The 14,756-nt window shown below is 42.5% G+C and overlaps 1 protein-coding gene across 2 annotated transcripts in view; it reads right to left on the reverse strand.

Moving 5' to 3' along the window:
* Positions 1–14,756, reverse strand: part of GALNT17 (polypeptide N-acetylgalactosaminyltransferase 17) — a 450,254-nt gene that overhangs the window by 81,335 nt on the left and 354,163 nt on the right. The window contains exon 6 of one of the 2 annotated variants that reach the window (XM_060032206.1): positions 13,389–13,467. In XM_060032206.1, the coding sequence (XP_059888189.1) occupies positions 13,389–13,467 (79 nt within the window). Of the gene's footprint in view, positions 1–13,388; positions 13,507–14,756 lie in introns of both variants that reach the window. The other variant, XM_060032205.1, reaches the window with a different exon arrangement.

Here is a 14,756-nt window from a genome sequence, read left to right on the forward strand (position 1 = left end):
CCTGCCCCAGAAACCCAGAGCTATAGACCACCCACATCACTACAGTCTTAACTGGAGAGGATGGTGTAAATTCAGGTTCACATTTATAGAGAATCAAATTACTGCTTTATTCCCAGGGAGATGAATGAGAGTGACAGACGTTTCAGAGTTGTAAAAATAGATGAATGCTTCCTATAAATAACTCACAGATGCCTACAGTAATTGACAATAGATCTGGCAGTCTGGGAGCAGGCAAGTGAAATTCCAGATGGAACACCACAATATTTTCCAGTGGTAGAGTAGATGGCTTGGCTATTATGATAATACATTTCAGCAAGGCAAATATATCTCCCCTTAATAGAAATCCATTAGACACCATTTATAAAAATATCAACATCGTGGTTCCGGTTCTCAAACTATAACTTACCCATAAATATCACACAATTTATGGATGAGGAAATCCAATTTCATGCTGTTTCAAACACGTTTTTGTTTATTGCATAACTACAGTTCTCTATATATGAGATAGTGTATTACATGAAAGAGGTGGATGGGCTTCGTATCTATCTGGGTGTCTACACAGGAATTATGAGCACTGAATCTATTGCAGATGGAAGTACTTTATGATATGTATTATAGACAACCAACGTCTTGAGCACCTACTATACGATGACATCATTACGTAATCAGCAGTGTTGTCACCTCCATTCACAGGGTGGAGGGATGCAGTGCTCTGGATGAATAAATATTCTAAGCAATAGGTGAGCGAAAACCTCAGAGAGCTTGAGTCAGACAAATTGGGGTTGACTTCTGGCTCTTCCATTTATCAGCTGTAAGATCTTGGACAAATTGCTTGCCTCCTAACAATCCCAGTGTCATCCGTAAAATGGCATCGATAATGACTAATTCACAGGATTCTCATGGGGACTGAATAACCTAATGTTTGTAAAGTGCCTATGGGTACACTGTCTGGCCCAATGTTAGTGCCAACCAACAGCAGATATTATTAAGTGTTTCTCTCTCCCATTTAAACGTCATGGCATTTGTGGGAAATGCCCGAATTTCTTCTTAAGCACCGAGTACAGACTAACTGAATATAGACTAACTGTGGTGCAAAAAAGTACTGCAACAGTGAAGGTTATAGAGAAGGTCAAGCCTGTGGGTTCTTCTCACCAGGGCCTCCCTTCTCTTCTCCCTGGTGTCCCTCTACTTATTGATGATGGTGTAGGTGTTTCTTGACGTTCTCTGCCCACTTTCAGAATTTTTGGGGTCCTGTCTTTACCCCTATATGGGTAATTTTTCCTCTGTGGTTTAGCTTTGTTTATTTATTTATTTATGGTTGTGCTGGCTCTTAGTTGTGGCAGGTGTGTTCCTTAGTTGCGGCTCGCCAGCTCCTTAGTTGTGGCATGCGAACTCTTAGTTGTGGCAGGCATGTGGGAATCTAGTTCCCTGACCAGGGATCGAACCCGGGCCCCCTGCATTGGGAGCGTAGAGTCTTAACCACTGCGCCACCAGCGAAGTCCCTGGTTTAGCTTTGGTATGCAATGATTTCATTTAGCTCTGACAATCAATATGATGCTTTTTTGCAGGGGAGGGGGAGGGAGGAGTATTTTTTTTTATGCTTGGCAGTTCTTGAATTTTTTTTTCCGATACTCTAACAACAATAACAATCCTAGAGCCCCCGGTGAATCAGATACATGAGCTCAGCCACAGTGAAGGTGGGCTGGGACAGATTTATATGCAATATGAATCCACATGAAGCAGCAGTCCAGACTTGCAGCTCCTCTGGCAGTGTGGGTTGCTGGATATCACAGAACCAAAAGCCTGAGAGGGTGCTGGGTAGAAATCAGCCTAAGAACAGAGGGCTTGGCCCACACTGCTCTGATTATACAGTGTTGCCAAAATTACACACAGGCACGTATAGCAGTTTTATTCATAATTTCCAAATCTTGGAAGCAATCAAGATATCCTTTAGTAGAGGAATGGATAAGTAAACTGTGGTACACCCAAACCACGGAATATTATTCAGCACTAAAAAGAAATGGGCAAATCAAGTCACGAAAAGACATGGGGGAACTTTAACTACAAATTACTACGTGAACGAAGCCAATCGGAAAAGGCTACATACTGTACAATTACAAATAGATATGTTAGAAGATGCAAAGCTATGGAGACAGTAAAAAGATCAGCGGTTGTCAGGGGCTGGGGGTGGGTGGGAGGGATGAACAGGTGGAGCACAGTAAAATTCTAGGGCAGTGAAAGTAGTGTGTGTGACACTACAAGGATGGATACCTGTCACTGCCCAAACCCGTAAAATGTACACCACCAAGAATGAAACATAACGTAAACTATGGACTTTGGGTGATTAGGATGTGTCAGTGTAGGTTCGTCTACTGTAACACGTGTACCACTCTGGTCAGGGATGTTATAATGGGAGAGGCTATGTATCTGTGGGGAAATCTCTCTACTGTGCTGTCAATTTTGCTGTGAACCTAAAACTGCTCTTAAAACACATAGTCTTGGGCTTCCCTGGTGGCGCAGTGGTTGAGAGTCCGCCTGCCGATGCAGGGGACACAGGTTCGTGCCCCGGTCCGGGAGGATCCCACGTGCCGCGGAGCGGCTGGGCCCGTGAGCCATGGCCGCTGAGCCTGCGCGTCTGGAGCCTGTGCTCCGCAACGGGGGAGGCCACAGCAGTGAGAGGGCTGCGTACCGCAAAAAACAAAAAAAACAAAAAACAAAAAATCTTAAAAAATAGCTGAAACTTCAGGTCAAATAAGTTGTCAACTGACTTGTAACCTCAGCAAAATTTTTTAGAAAAGTAAATTTTGTTGTTCATTGTCATTTGGCTCTAACATCCTATATCAAGGAGGTGGCATAACCACAGACAGAAAAATGATTTCAAATACCTTTAAAACACAGAGCATTGACCACACATGACTAGTGGAATACATTCTAAGAACAAAATAAACCATAAAGAAACACTGAATTTCATTCAGTCAACTTGTTAGCTGGCATTCTTATTTTGAATATATATACATACATATATAATATATACAGTAGAATAAAGCAAATAAGAAATTATGTCAATAAGAATATGACATTCTATGTATATTATAATAAGGCTTTCAGTGAAAGATAAGTATAAAATCAAAGAAGTAAAAATCCTGTAATCACAAATTTGAATTGGAAATATTCGTATGAAAGAACGACTTACATTTCTCTTTCTAAAAAAGTCAGTATTGTCCAGCTTTTTTGAAAAGTCTCAGACAAGATAACAATCCAGTAGCAGCGAGCACCTTCACTGACAAGACTCTGGTCTCTAATTTCCCACTAGAAGGAATCGGGGATCCTTAGAGAAATGGCTGATTCCAGGTTTGAGACATAAAATATACGGGACAAGTCCGGAACCTCTTGGGCCAGAAAGCAAGGAAGCTCTGTGAAGTGGCTGTTCAGGTGTTTTGCCAGTTTTTAGTCTTGACTTTTAGGTTGTGTTGTATATAATCTGGATAAGATTCCTTTGTCAGATATACTTCTCCCAGTGTGTGGCTTGCCTATATATTTTTAAAGGTTATGCTTTGATGAGCTGAAATTTTAAATTTTGATTAAATCCAATTGATCACTTTGTTAAAAAACTGTTAATGTTGTTTGTACCCAGTCCAAAAAGTATTGCCTACCTCAAGATATTCTCTTTTGTTTTCTTCAGGGCTGTATGGATCACAGACCCAAAGGTAAAAGCTAGAACCATAAAGCTTCTAGAAGAAAATATAGTGGAAAATGAATAAACAAGCCATAGACTAGAGAAAAATATTCGCAGTATGTATATCTGAAAGAAAGATCATACCCAGAACACGTATAATGAATCCCTACAAATAAACAATAAAAATAAACAACACAATGGTTAAAAATGGGCAAAAGAAGATGTGCAAATTACCCATAGGCACGAGAGATATTCAACATCATCAGCTATCAAGGAAATGTAAATGGAAACCACACCGAGGTACCACTTTAAACCTACTGGATTCGTTAAAATGAATACTGACAATACCAAATACTGGCAAAGATGTGGACACCTGGACCTCTCATATAATGGTGGCGTGAGGGGAAAATGGTACAAACACTTTAGACACTTGTTTGACCATTTCTTAAAAAGTGAAACATGCATCTTCACTACATTCTAGCTATTAAATTCTTATGTACTTACTCAATAAAATCTAAACATATGTCCAAAAAAGATTTTAACTTGTATGTTCATAACAGTCCTAAATTGGAAAGAACCCAACTATCCTTGAGCAAAACACTGAATATACAAATGATCATATTTTCACACAATGGAGTACTTCTCAGAAATAAAAACAACATGGAGGAATCTCAAAAACATTCATTAGTTAAAAGATTAGAGTATATAAGGTTTGATTCCATTTATGGGAAGTTCTAGAACAGACACAACTAACCTATGGTGATAAAAATCAGAAAATGGTTGCCTGGAGCGGGTGGTGTAGGGGAGTAGAGAGAAAAGATAGGAAAGTGGCAACGAGGGACTTTCTCAGGCAAAGGAAATGTTCAATATCATGTTTGGGGAGGTGATTATCGGGATGTATGTAACTGTGAAACCCATCAGACTGAAGACTGAAAATCTGCATTTTACTGTATTAAATAGGACTTTAATAAAAACACATACAGAATGGGCCAAAAATGAATCATGACTGTAACGGATTTAGAAACATAAAAAAATATATATATATTTTTTAACATCTTTATTGGAGTATAATTGCTTTACAATGGTGTGTTAGTTTCTGCTTTATAACAGAGTGAGTCAGCTATACATATACATATACATATGTCCCCCTATCTCTTCCCTCTTGAGTCTCCCTCCCACCCTCCCTATCCCACCCCTCTAGGTGGTCACAAAGCACCGAGCTGATCGCCCTGTGCTATGCGGCTGCTTCCCACTAGCGATCTGCCTTACGTTTGGTAGTGTGTATATGTCCATGCCACTCTCTCACTTTGTCACAGCTTACCCTTCCCCCTCCCCGTGTCCTCAAGTCCGTTCTCCAATATATTTAAAAAAAATAACACTACTGGAAAAGAGCCTATTGGTCACCTTTGGAGGTTGCTATGGCATCAAATCAATATTCTAAAACTGTTTAAATAAAAGGAAAGAATCAAGCATTTATCCGGCCTTTCCTATTTCAACTATATTTCAGAGTATCCAAATAGTTGATGAGGTTAAGTTCGTTTTTAGTAGAATTACGGCTTAGAGGCGCAGGATGAATGTAAAATTAAAAAATCACCATTTCGTAAGCCCTAATGAAACAATGGATCTGGGCAATGATCATCAGTGGCTGCTAAAACCATTAGGTGAAAGGTTGAGTGGGGAATTTTATAATGGATAAATCAGTCTGAAAACACATGGACCTACTGTTGAATCTTAACATCACTAAAATCCAGACAACCAGATGGTATGCATCTCCTAATGTGACGTGATAGGAAGTTTACAGCATCACCTACGGCATCACCTAAAGTGTCCTTGTGGGAAAGAAGGAAGGGCTAGAAAGAAGGAAACTGAGTCTAATCAACCTTCTAGATCGAATACGGCTTAGAGAAAATGGAGATTAGAGGAACATGTCGAAGACATTAAGTGGAATCAATCCGTCAAGTCCAGATTGTGCAAAATTTTACAAGACAGATGGTTTGGCGTCTTCAGTAAATGAATGACGCGAGAATAACAAAGGTGAGGGGAAATGTTTAGATGAAAAGATACTTAAGAGGAATCTGGGTGGGGAGGGATGAATTAGGAGTATGGGATTAACAGACACACACCACTATATATTACAGATAAACACCAAGAATTTACTGTATAGCACAGGGAACTCTATTCAATATCTTGTAATAACCTATAATGGAAAAGAACCTGAAATTATATATAACTGGATCACTTTGCTAGACACATGAAACTAACGCAATATTGTAAATCAACTCTAGTTCAATTAAAAATTAAAAAAACTCAAAAGAGGCATATCAACCAAATGCAATTTGTAGACCTTGTTTGGAAAGGTCTACAAATCGCATTTGTTGTTGTTTTCATTGCTGAGAAAATCTCACAGAATTTTGAGAAATATTTTTGAGAAACATGAACTGGTAATGGATTTTACTATGTGTAAATTTACTTCGAGCCTACGCTTTAGAAAAGTCTTTATATATTAGAAATGCACTCTAGAGTTTTTATAGGCAGAAGGATATGATGTCTAGGGATTTGCTTTTTAAAAGCTGAGAGGCGGCAACTGAAAAACACACAGCAAAATGTTGCTATTTGTTGAAGCTGAATGATTTGTACTTTTGGATTCATTAGACTGTTCTATTTTTGTGTATGTTTCAACTTTTCCATAATAAAATGTTGAATAAAAATAAAAGAAGTTAACATAAAATGTAATAACAATTCTTCACTCTCCAATTTGTTTTGAGGGAAAAAAAAAGTAACAAGAGGCAGTATCGTCTAATCCCTTCATCCACTTGGGGTGGAATTCCCAGCCAGTACAAAATTATCATTAAAGATTTTAGAAACTCTATGGAAACCATTTTATTCTACAAACTGACATGATGTTGCTGGCCGTCCTTGGGAAAGTCTCTTGAGGAAGGCTTGTTTGGGGGGGCGGGGTGTGTATACGCATATGTGTGTTTTTTCAGCTTTTCTTATTTAAGAGGATGGCAATACACTTTAGAGATAAGTCAGCCTAAACCCTGACCCCACTGTCCAGTGGAGCCCAGAGTGGCACGGTGAACACCCCATACTTCTCCTGGAACCTCGTCCCAATTCCTGCTCTTGGTTGGGACCCCGTCCTATGCCTGTGTTCCCTCAACATCTCACTGCCATGTCACAGAGGACTGTTACTCGTCAAACTCAATGTTTCTAAAATGGAACTTCTCGAATTCCCACCTATAGACCTTCTTCTCTGCCAGTGTTCTCTAAGTGAATCCACCCGGTTGCTCAGAAACCGGGGAGCTACCCCACACTCCCCTCTCATTCATTCCTCATGTTCAATCATCCACCAGCTCCTGTTCATCATGGCTCCTGAATGGTGCCCAGATCCATCCCTTCCCCTCCATGCCTGCTTTGGGTATGTGTACACACTCTTCTCAAATCCACTCTCTCTTGGTTTTTCTCTTATTCTGGGTCCCTTCTTCTCAGTTTCCTTTCCAGCCACTCCTTCCACACCTTAAATGTTGCTTTTTTCCTGGACTTCTGTCTTATCCCCTCTTCTCATTTCTCTATGCAACCTGTTGCCTCTGGCAACTTCAAATATGATCTAGGTACCAAAGACGCTCAAGTCTATCTCAAGCTTTGTCCTCTACCCTTAGCTTCATCTCCACACAACCAACTGCCTACTGGATGAACTGGGCAGTGTCAGGAACTTCAGACTGACCACATCTCAAACAGAAAGCATCATCTTCTGCCTTCTCCCAGGCATCCTCCAACGGTGCTTCTCATCTCAGAGAACAGCAGCTCCCAAGTGTTCAAGCTAGTGACTTGAGAGTCAGCCTTGACCCCTGCTTCCCTTCATCCCCTCTGTACACTCAATCCTCAGATCCTGTCTATTCTGCCTTCTGAATTTGTCCATTTCTCTCCCGCTGCCCCAACCATAGTCCAGGCTCTCTCACTGCCCCTCCTCTGAGTCCATCCAGCTTTATCATCCATTCTCCACACGGCAGTCATAATGGTCCTCTTATTAAAAAAAAAAATTCTGATAACCTCGCTCCCCTTAGATGCCTCCAGAGGATCTGGGTTATGGGTAAAACATGGGACTATGTGTAGAGACACAAACACACACAGATCTATGTCTCTTATATCGCATATGTCTTTTTTTTTCTTTCAAAATGTCCACAGTGGTCCTTAAGAGAAAGCCAAATTCTTGTTTACAAGTCTTGCATAACCTAACGCCACTAGATGGCTGCCACTACATCTAACATATTTCCCTCTCCCTTTACCTGCTCCAGCCACCTGGAACGCCTCGCAGTTCCCAGAATATATTTCCTTCCCAGAATTCCAAACGTTTGCACATGCTTTTCTCTCTGCCTGAAATATCCCTTTTCTTTTTAAGACCAGTCTGTTGAGGCATGATTGACATTAAAAAGCTGTACATATTTAACGTATACGACTTGATGAGTTTGGAGATAAGTATACCCCTGGGAAACCATCACCACAATCTATGCTATAAACATACACATCACTTCCAAACGTTTCCTCCTCCACTCTTTACTTATTATTACTGTGCACCTTAAACTTACACAGTGATGTACGTCAATTATATCTCAATAGATAAACAAACAAACAAACCTGTTTTGAAAAGAACATAACATAAGATCTACCGTCTTAGCAACATTTTAAGTATGCAATGCATTGTTGACTATAAGTACTATGCTGTCTAACAGATCTCTACAACTTAATCATCTCATACAACCAAAACTGCCTGGAATATTCTTTTACTCTTACACTCCACTTCCACACCTTCTCGGCCTATCTAAATTCAACATATTTTTGGGAGGCGCTTCCCAACTCCCTAGAGTAGCATATATTCCCCTGTTATCTTCTCCTCTATTCTCCCCTTGTCCTATCTTTTCACACTCATCCCATTGGTAATTACTTATTAAATGAATGGTTTTTCTGCCTGACTATAAACTTCATGGAGATAGGGACCGTGTCTGTCTACTGTGGTCTCCCTAGCAAAAGCGTCTGCTAGAGCAGAGAAGGCTCCCCGTTACATCCAGAAGCATTCACCTGAACTGTTGGCCACCTGAAATAGATGCATCCAGATTAAAGACCAGTCGGTGAAATCCCAAAGCCTATTCTATCTACACGAGACCAGGGACTTTCGCTCTGAATTTTATCACAGGTATACTCTAACCCTGCGCTATGAAGACCTTCCCATAGCCAGAGATGACCAACGCCAATAGGGAAGGAAGAACCAAAGACTCATACAGTCTAAGGATTAGGAAAACGAGACAGAACTGATGGTTTGGTCACCTCCAGGAGTGACCATTATCCAAATCACAACATCCAATAGATAGAGCAGACTTAAGCCCAAGAGTTCCAAATGGAAGACAAAGGGCACAAGAGGCTTCTGGACATTGGGGATTTTGATGTCAAGGGTCTGATAGAGGGCAGGGAGGAGCCTTCATGGTTAAAATGGATGCTGGGTGATGAGTCCCAAAGCCCATGGACAGAGGAGTGGCTGGGGTGGGGATCAGAGCATCAGTCAACAGCACTTGTCAGAGCTGTTTCATGTTTCTACTTGGGCTGAGTTATCCATCTTCACTCTCAGACATCAGTACTCCTGATTCCTGAACTTTCAGAGTCAGATCAGGACTGTATATGCCATCAGCCCCCCTGATTATGAGGCCTTTGGACTTACACTGAATTATACCACCAGCTTGTCAGAGACAAGACCCAAGATCGGGAGCAAAAAAAAAAAAGAAAAAAAAAAAGAAAAAAAAAGAACAAGAGATGGGGCAAAGAGTGGGAGAGGGAGATTCCATGTTCATCTGGAGCCCTGGGACTTAGGCCACCCCAGACAGCCCATAATTTCTAAGCCCTTTGAAGGAGGCAGTCCTTCAAATGCTGGTCTCGACAATATTTTCAACAACAATGTACACACACAGGAATTCTGCCTTTTATTCAGTTCTTGAGATTCATGGTGAGCTAAGACCTTTTCTGGTAGCTTGAGGATCTGACAGCATCTTTCTATCGCCTTCCTTTCAGATTAGCTGCCAGACAGGATTCCGTAGTGGTGTATGTCACGCTCTTATATGAGAGCTCAGAATAAGACAGTGCCTCTTCTTCCCAAAGCAGACGGATATACTGGAGAAACCTGAAGCCATCTGATTTTATACCACTTAAAAGTAATCTATCTGGTCTTTTCTCCTCGGAGAATTTTTTTTCCTCTTACCATTTACACATGTTACTATAACATGCCTCGTTAATGGTTTCTGATTAATGTTACTCAGAACAAGATGAAACCTTTCAATTTCTGATCTCATTTATTTTCTCAGCCCTGGAAAGCTTTTTTTTCCCCTCCACTGTATCGACTGTTTTGGTGACAGGAAAGCTTGCCTTTCATACAAACAATAGCCCTAGAGTAAACCCTACTGTTTTTATTTCCCTGAACCACAGTGAGACTTTCTATTCTTCCTGTTCTTTAACTACTGAGGATGGAATTAAAAAGTAATGAAAAATGTTAGAGAATAGTTAGATCACAGATGGACCTATTTCTTAGTCAAAGAAATTACAAAGATGTGGTCTCATATTAAAATTTCCCCACTTAACTAAAGCATAGAATTTTGTGTCATTTCTTACAGGTTATTATAGGTTAATTTATATAATGTATGTGTGTACACTTTATATAATTATATATGTGTATGTATGTGTACACATATTACATAAGCTCTGAGTTTTTTCAAGCAGCAGGGATGGCTTTCTTAATAATGTATTTTTCAAGGTGGGCCTTGAAGCATGTGGACTCTCACCCGGGCTCGTTTCTGAGAATAGATACGTGTTTGCCAGGAAGCCGGCTAAGGCCGGGTGTAGATCAGGGGCTCTGAAACTTGGGTGTGTAACGGAATCATCTGGAAGGCTTATTAAAACACAGGTTGCTGGACACCACCCCAGAGTGTTAGTAAGTGTAGGATGGGGCCCGAGAACCTGCATTTGTAACAAGGGCCAGGTGACGTGGATGCGCTGGTCAGGGACCACACCTTAAGAACACAGACTACTGTGTAAATGGTGGCTACGTGGACCCTGGACCCAGGCCTTGGCCCTTAGGGTACCAACAGCAGTCAATTCCTGCTTTGAGAATCAGCAGAAAACCAAAGCTTCTGTGGAGAGTCAGCTCGTAGGTCATGGGATGACACGGTCTATGGGAAGTAAGAGGCATAAACATTCCCAAATGTCCAGCGTGGATGCCGGACGTGCCCGGGATAAGAGGCAAGTGATTGCATGAGGGTGGGATCCGAGCCCCATCCATCGGATGCTTACATAAAGACGCGTGGAGGACAGCCAGACACGGAGCTACCCCAGAGAAGACAAGTCAGAGAGCAGGCTCTGGGCCCCATTGCTCCAGCCTGCCACATGGAGATGCAGAGCGGAACTCACGGGCCCTCAGCTCATGGCACAGGGGCTGTGCTCTACTAGGCTGTGCTGCTGCAGGGCCAAGACTCACAAGCCCCTCCCCTCCTGCAGGGATCGGGTAGCCACGAAGGACTGTCACTGTCATCAACATGGAGCCTGGCAGAGCCTGGCACCCAGACCTTTGCTTTGCAAGCGTGGGGAGACCAACATCCTAGCAAGTCTTAGCAGTGGGTTCCGCGGTCACCACCTCTGTTCTCCCCAGAGCGCAGCCTGCCCCTGCAATAAAATCTGGGGGCCCTCCTGTCCCCATAACCCCTCCACCTGTGCCCCTGCCTCCGTAGGGACAGTGCTCCCTCATCCTGTTCTCCCCTCTGTTGGTGACGTCTGACCCTCCACTGGGTTCCTTCTCACAGCATATAGAGAAATTCAAATCTCCCTTAATAAAAGTATTAAATTATTAAAATTAATAAATTACAAAATTATTATAATTTTAATAATTGTATGCATATTATATACAAATATACATAAAATTTTATAAACTATCATAAAATTTATAAAAAATTTAAGAAGTTTAACCATCTCAGTGCAGGGCTGCCTTCAGCTCCTTCCTTTCACAAATAAGTACCTGGACAAGTTATCACCTCCCATTTCACCATCGGGCTTGTCTCCATGATGTCGCTGCTTCTACGCATGTTGGGTCCTAACAGGCATTCAGTCATCAGTCTAACAGATACCTACTGAGCCGTGTGTTAAGCATGGTTCTACATGCTTGGGATGCAAAGGTGAGCCCCACAGAGATCTGCGCCCCATAAAGCTTGCAGTCTAGCTAGTAAAGGTAGAGAAATACAATACGCATAATAAATAAGTCAGTTCCCTGGCGTGCTAGAAGCGGATGAGAGCTCAGGAAAAGAGCAGCGTGAGAAGGGCTGAGGAGATGGGAGCAGGGCAGAGACTGAAGTTACAGGCCAAGTTCAACATGCTGGGCCCCAATTCTTTCCTTCAATTCAATTTCAAATGGGTAAATGCCAAGTATATTTGCTACGGTAACATATTCATGGGCTTTTTAATTGCTCGACTTTCAAAGAAATCTTATGCAAATTCCACTTAGGAAAGAACCCAGCCTGGAACCAAAAACACAGCAAGAGTCTGCAGTCTCCAAAAGGGAGTGATTTTAGGATCCAGGGAAGGTCTCCATCATCCTCTTTGCTTCTGCAGCCTGGACGTTCATTACATCATGAGGACATGAAGCCTTCCATTCCACGAAGGGGGCTCAAGTGTAGAGGAGGGGGCAGTGCAGTGTCTTAAAGGTCCTGAGCAGTTAGGGATAACGAGTGAAATCTGACACAGAGAGCAGGCTTTGACTGGAGTACTTGCACTAGGTACTGGGTACTTGCCTGGCTAGAACAAGAAGGAGATTCCAGCAGCGGAAGGAGGAAGAAATTCAATAAACTTAAACCTTACAGTTGTGTCCTGAGTCGTTTCCAACAAGCCTACTTCCCAGGGGCTCAGGAATGCACAAGCTCAGGACAGGGAGCAGTGGGGACACAGAGACCCCAGCTGGGCATCATCTCCCAGGACCCCCCTCTTTGCGGTATGGAGGAGGACGTACCAGTTAAGCGGTTACCAGGTGTCCCCCATCCACACCCCTCATTCAGGTTCATTCACTAAAGTGAAGAGGTTGGAATGCATCAATTTGTCCAACTTTTTTGTTTACGGTGAACTTCATCTTTCAAACAGAATCTTAAGCAATACCCAGCGTCTGAGATATCCAGCAGTGAAGCGGATCTGAATGGGGGGCCAGCAAGAGGCCCATTCTGTGTCTTCTTCCTCTCCCCACTCCCATTATCCTCCGTAGAAGCATTTCTGAGAAATGGGAGAGTCCCACAGAACATGGTCCTTCTCTCCTCTGGCATCTTATGATTCTATGATGTACATGAATTGTCAAACTATGTAGCATGTAAATTCTAATTTAAGGAGATGATTTAATTTTAAGAAAAATTTAAGGAGAGAGTGAAACTGGATGGGAGTGGGGACCAAATTCTCTAGCTAATGTCCAGATTGGGTCGCCCAGGCATGAACAAATTGTTCAACCTTTCGAGGGGCGAAGGCCAGGTCTCCCCCAGTCTGAGGAGGGGTGACAACCCTGCTGGAACATCTTTAGGAACAGAAGTGGGGTGAAGGATTCTGTCATTCACCAGCTAAAGAAGCTTCAAATACACAGCAAAAATGACCAGGCAGTTCTACTCACAAACACAAACAGACTAAGAGGAAAGGATGCCATGACACAAACCTTGATTCCAAGTTCGATATTTTCTCCTCCATACACATCCATCCCAGGGTCCAGAAGACCAATTTCACCAAAGAACTTCCTGTTGACCACAAACGAGCAGCCAATCATGGCTGGCGTTCTGCGGGAGGGAGAAAGAGGCAACAGTCATGTGATACGTACACGCGAATATTACTCAGTCCCGAGAAAAGGAAATCCTGACATTTGCAACAACACAGATGGACCTTGAGGGCGTTATGCTGAGTGGAACAAGTCAGAGAAAGACAAATACTGTAGAACTCTCTTATATGTGGAATCTAAAAAAGTCAAATCATAGAAACAACGAGTAGATTGGTGGTTACCAAAGGCTGGGGGGTGGAGGAATTGGGGAGATGTTGGTCAAAGGGTCTAAAGTTGCAGTTAGAAGATAAACAAGTTCTGGGGATCTAATGCACAGCACTGTGATTATCGTTGAGAATACTGGACTTGGGGTTTCCCTGGTGGCGCAGTGGTTGGGAGTCCACCTGCCCACGCAGGGGACACAGGTTTGACCCCTGGTCCCGGAGGATCGCACATGCCACGGAGCGGCTGGGCCTGTGCACCACAACTGCTGGGGCTGCGTTCTGGAGCCCGCGAGCCACAGCTACTGAAGCCCGTGCGCCTGGAGCCCGTGCAACGGGAGAGGCCACCGCCGTGAGAGACCTGCGCACTGTAATGAAGAGAAGCCCCCGCTCGTCTCAACTAGAGAAAGCCTGTGCGCAGCAACGAAGACCCAATGCAGCCAAAAATAAATAAATTAATAAATAAATTTATTAAAAAAAGTAAAAAGAATACTGGACTTCCCTGGTGGTCCAGTGGGTAAGCCTCCGCACTCCCAATGCAGGGGGCCTGGGTTTGCGGAACTAGATCCCACATACATGCCACAACTAAGAGCCTTCATGCCGCAACTAAAAGATCCTCTGTGCCACAACTATGACCCCATGCAGCCTAAATAAATAAAATATTAAAAAAAAATACAGTATTTATATACTTCAAAGTTGCCAAGAGAGTAGATCTTAAATATTCTCATCACAAAAAGAAACGATAATTATGTGACCTGTTAGGGGCGTTAGCTAATGCTACGGTGGTTATCTTATTGCAATACAGAGATCAAGTCAACATGCTGTATACTTTAAACTTACACAGTGTTATGTGTCAATTGTATCTCACTTGAAGGAGGGGGAGGAGAAGAAGCCGCCTCTAAGGCATTTTACTGGTGCCGTAGGGGGTAAAGAAACACACGACATACTTCCTGCGTTCAAGCAACTAAGTTATTATTATTACTGTGATTATCGCAGCCATTTATCGAGTCATTACTACAACTCAAGCATAAAGGCAAAGCACATTTCACAC

Source organism: Delphinus delphis, chromosome 15, assembly GCF_949987515.2.
Source record: "Delphinus delphis chromosome 15, mDelDel1.2, whole genome shotgun sequence".
Classification (NCBI taxonomy): Eukaryota; Metazoa; Chordata; class Mammalia; order Artiodactyla; family Delphinidae; genus Delphinus; species Delphinus delphis.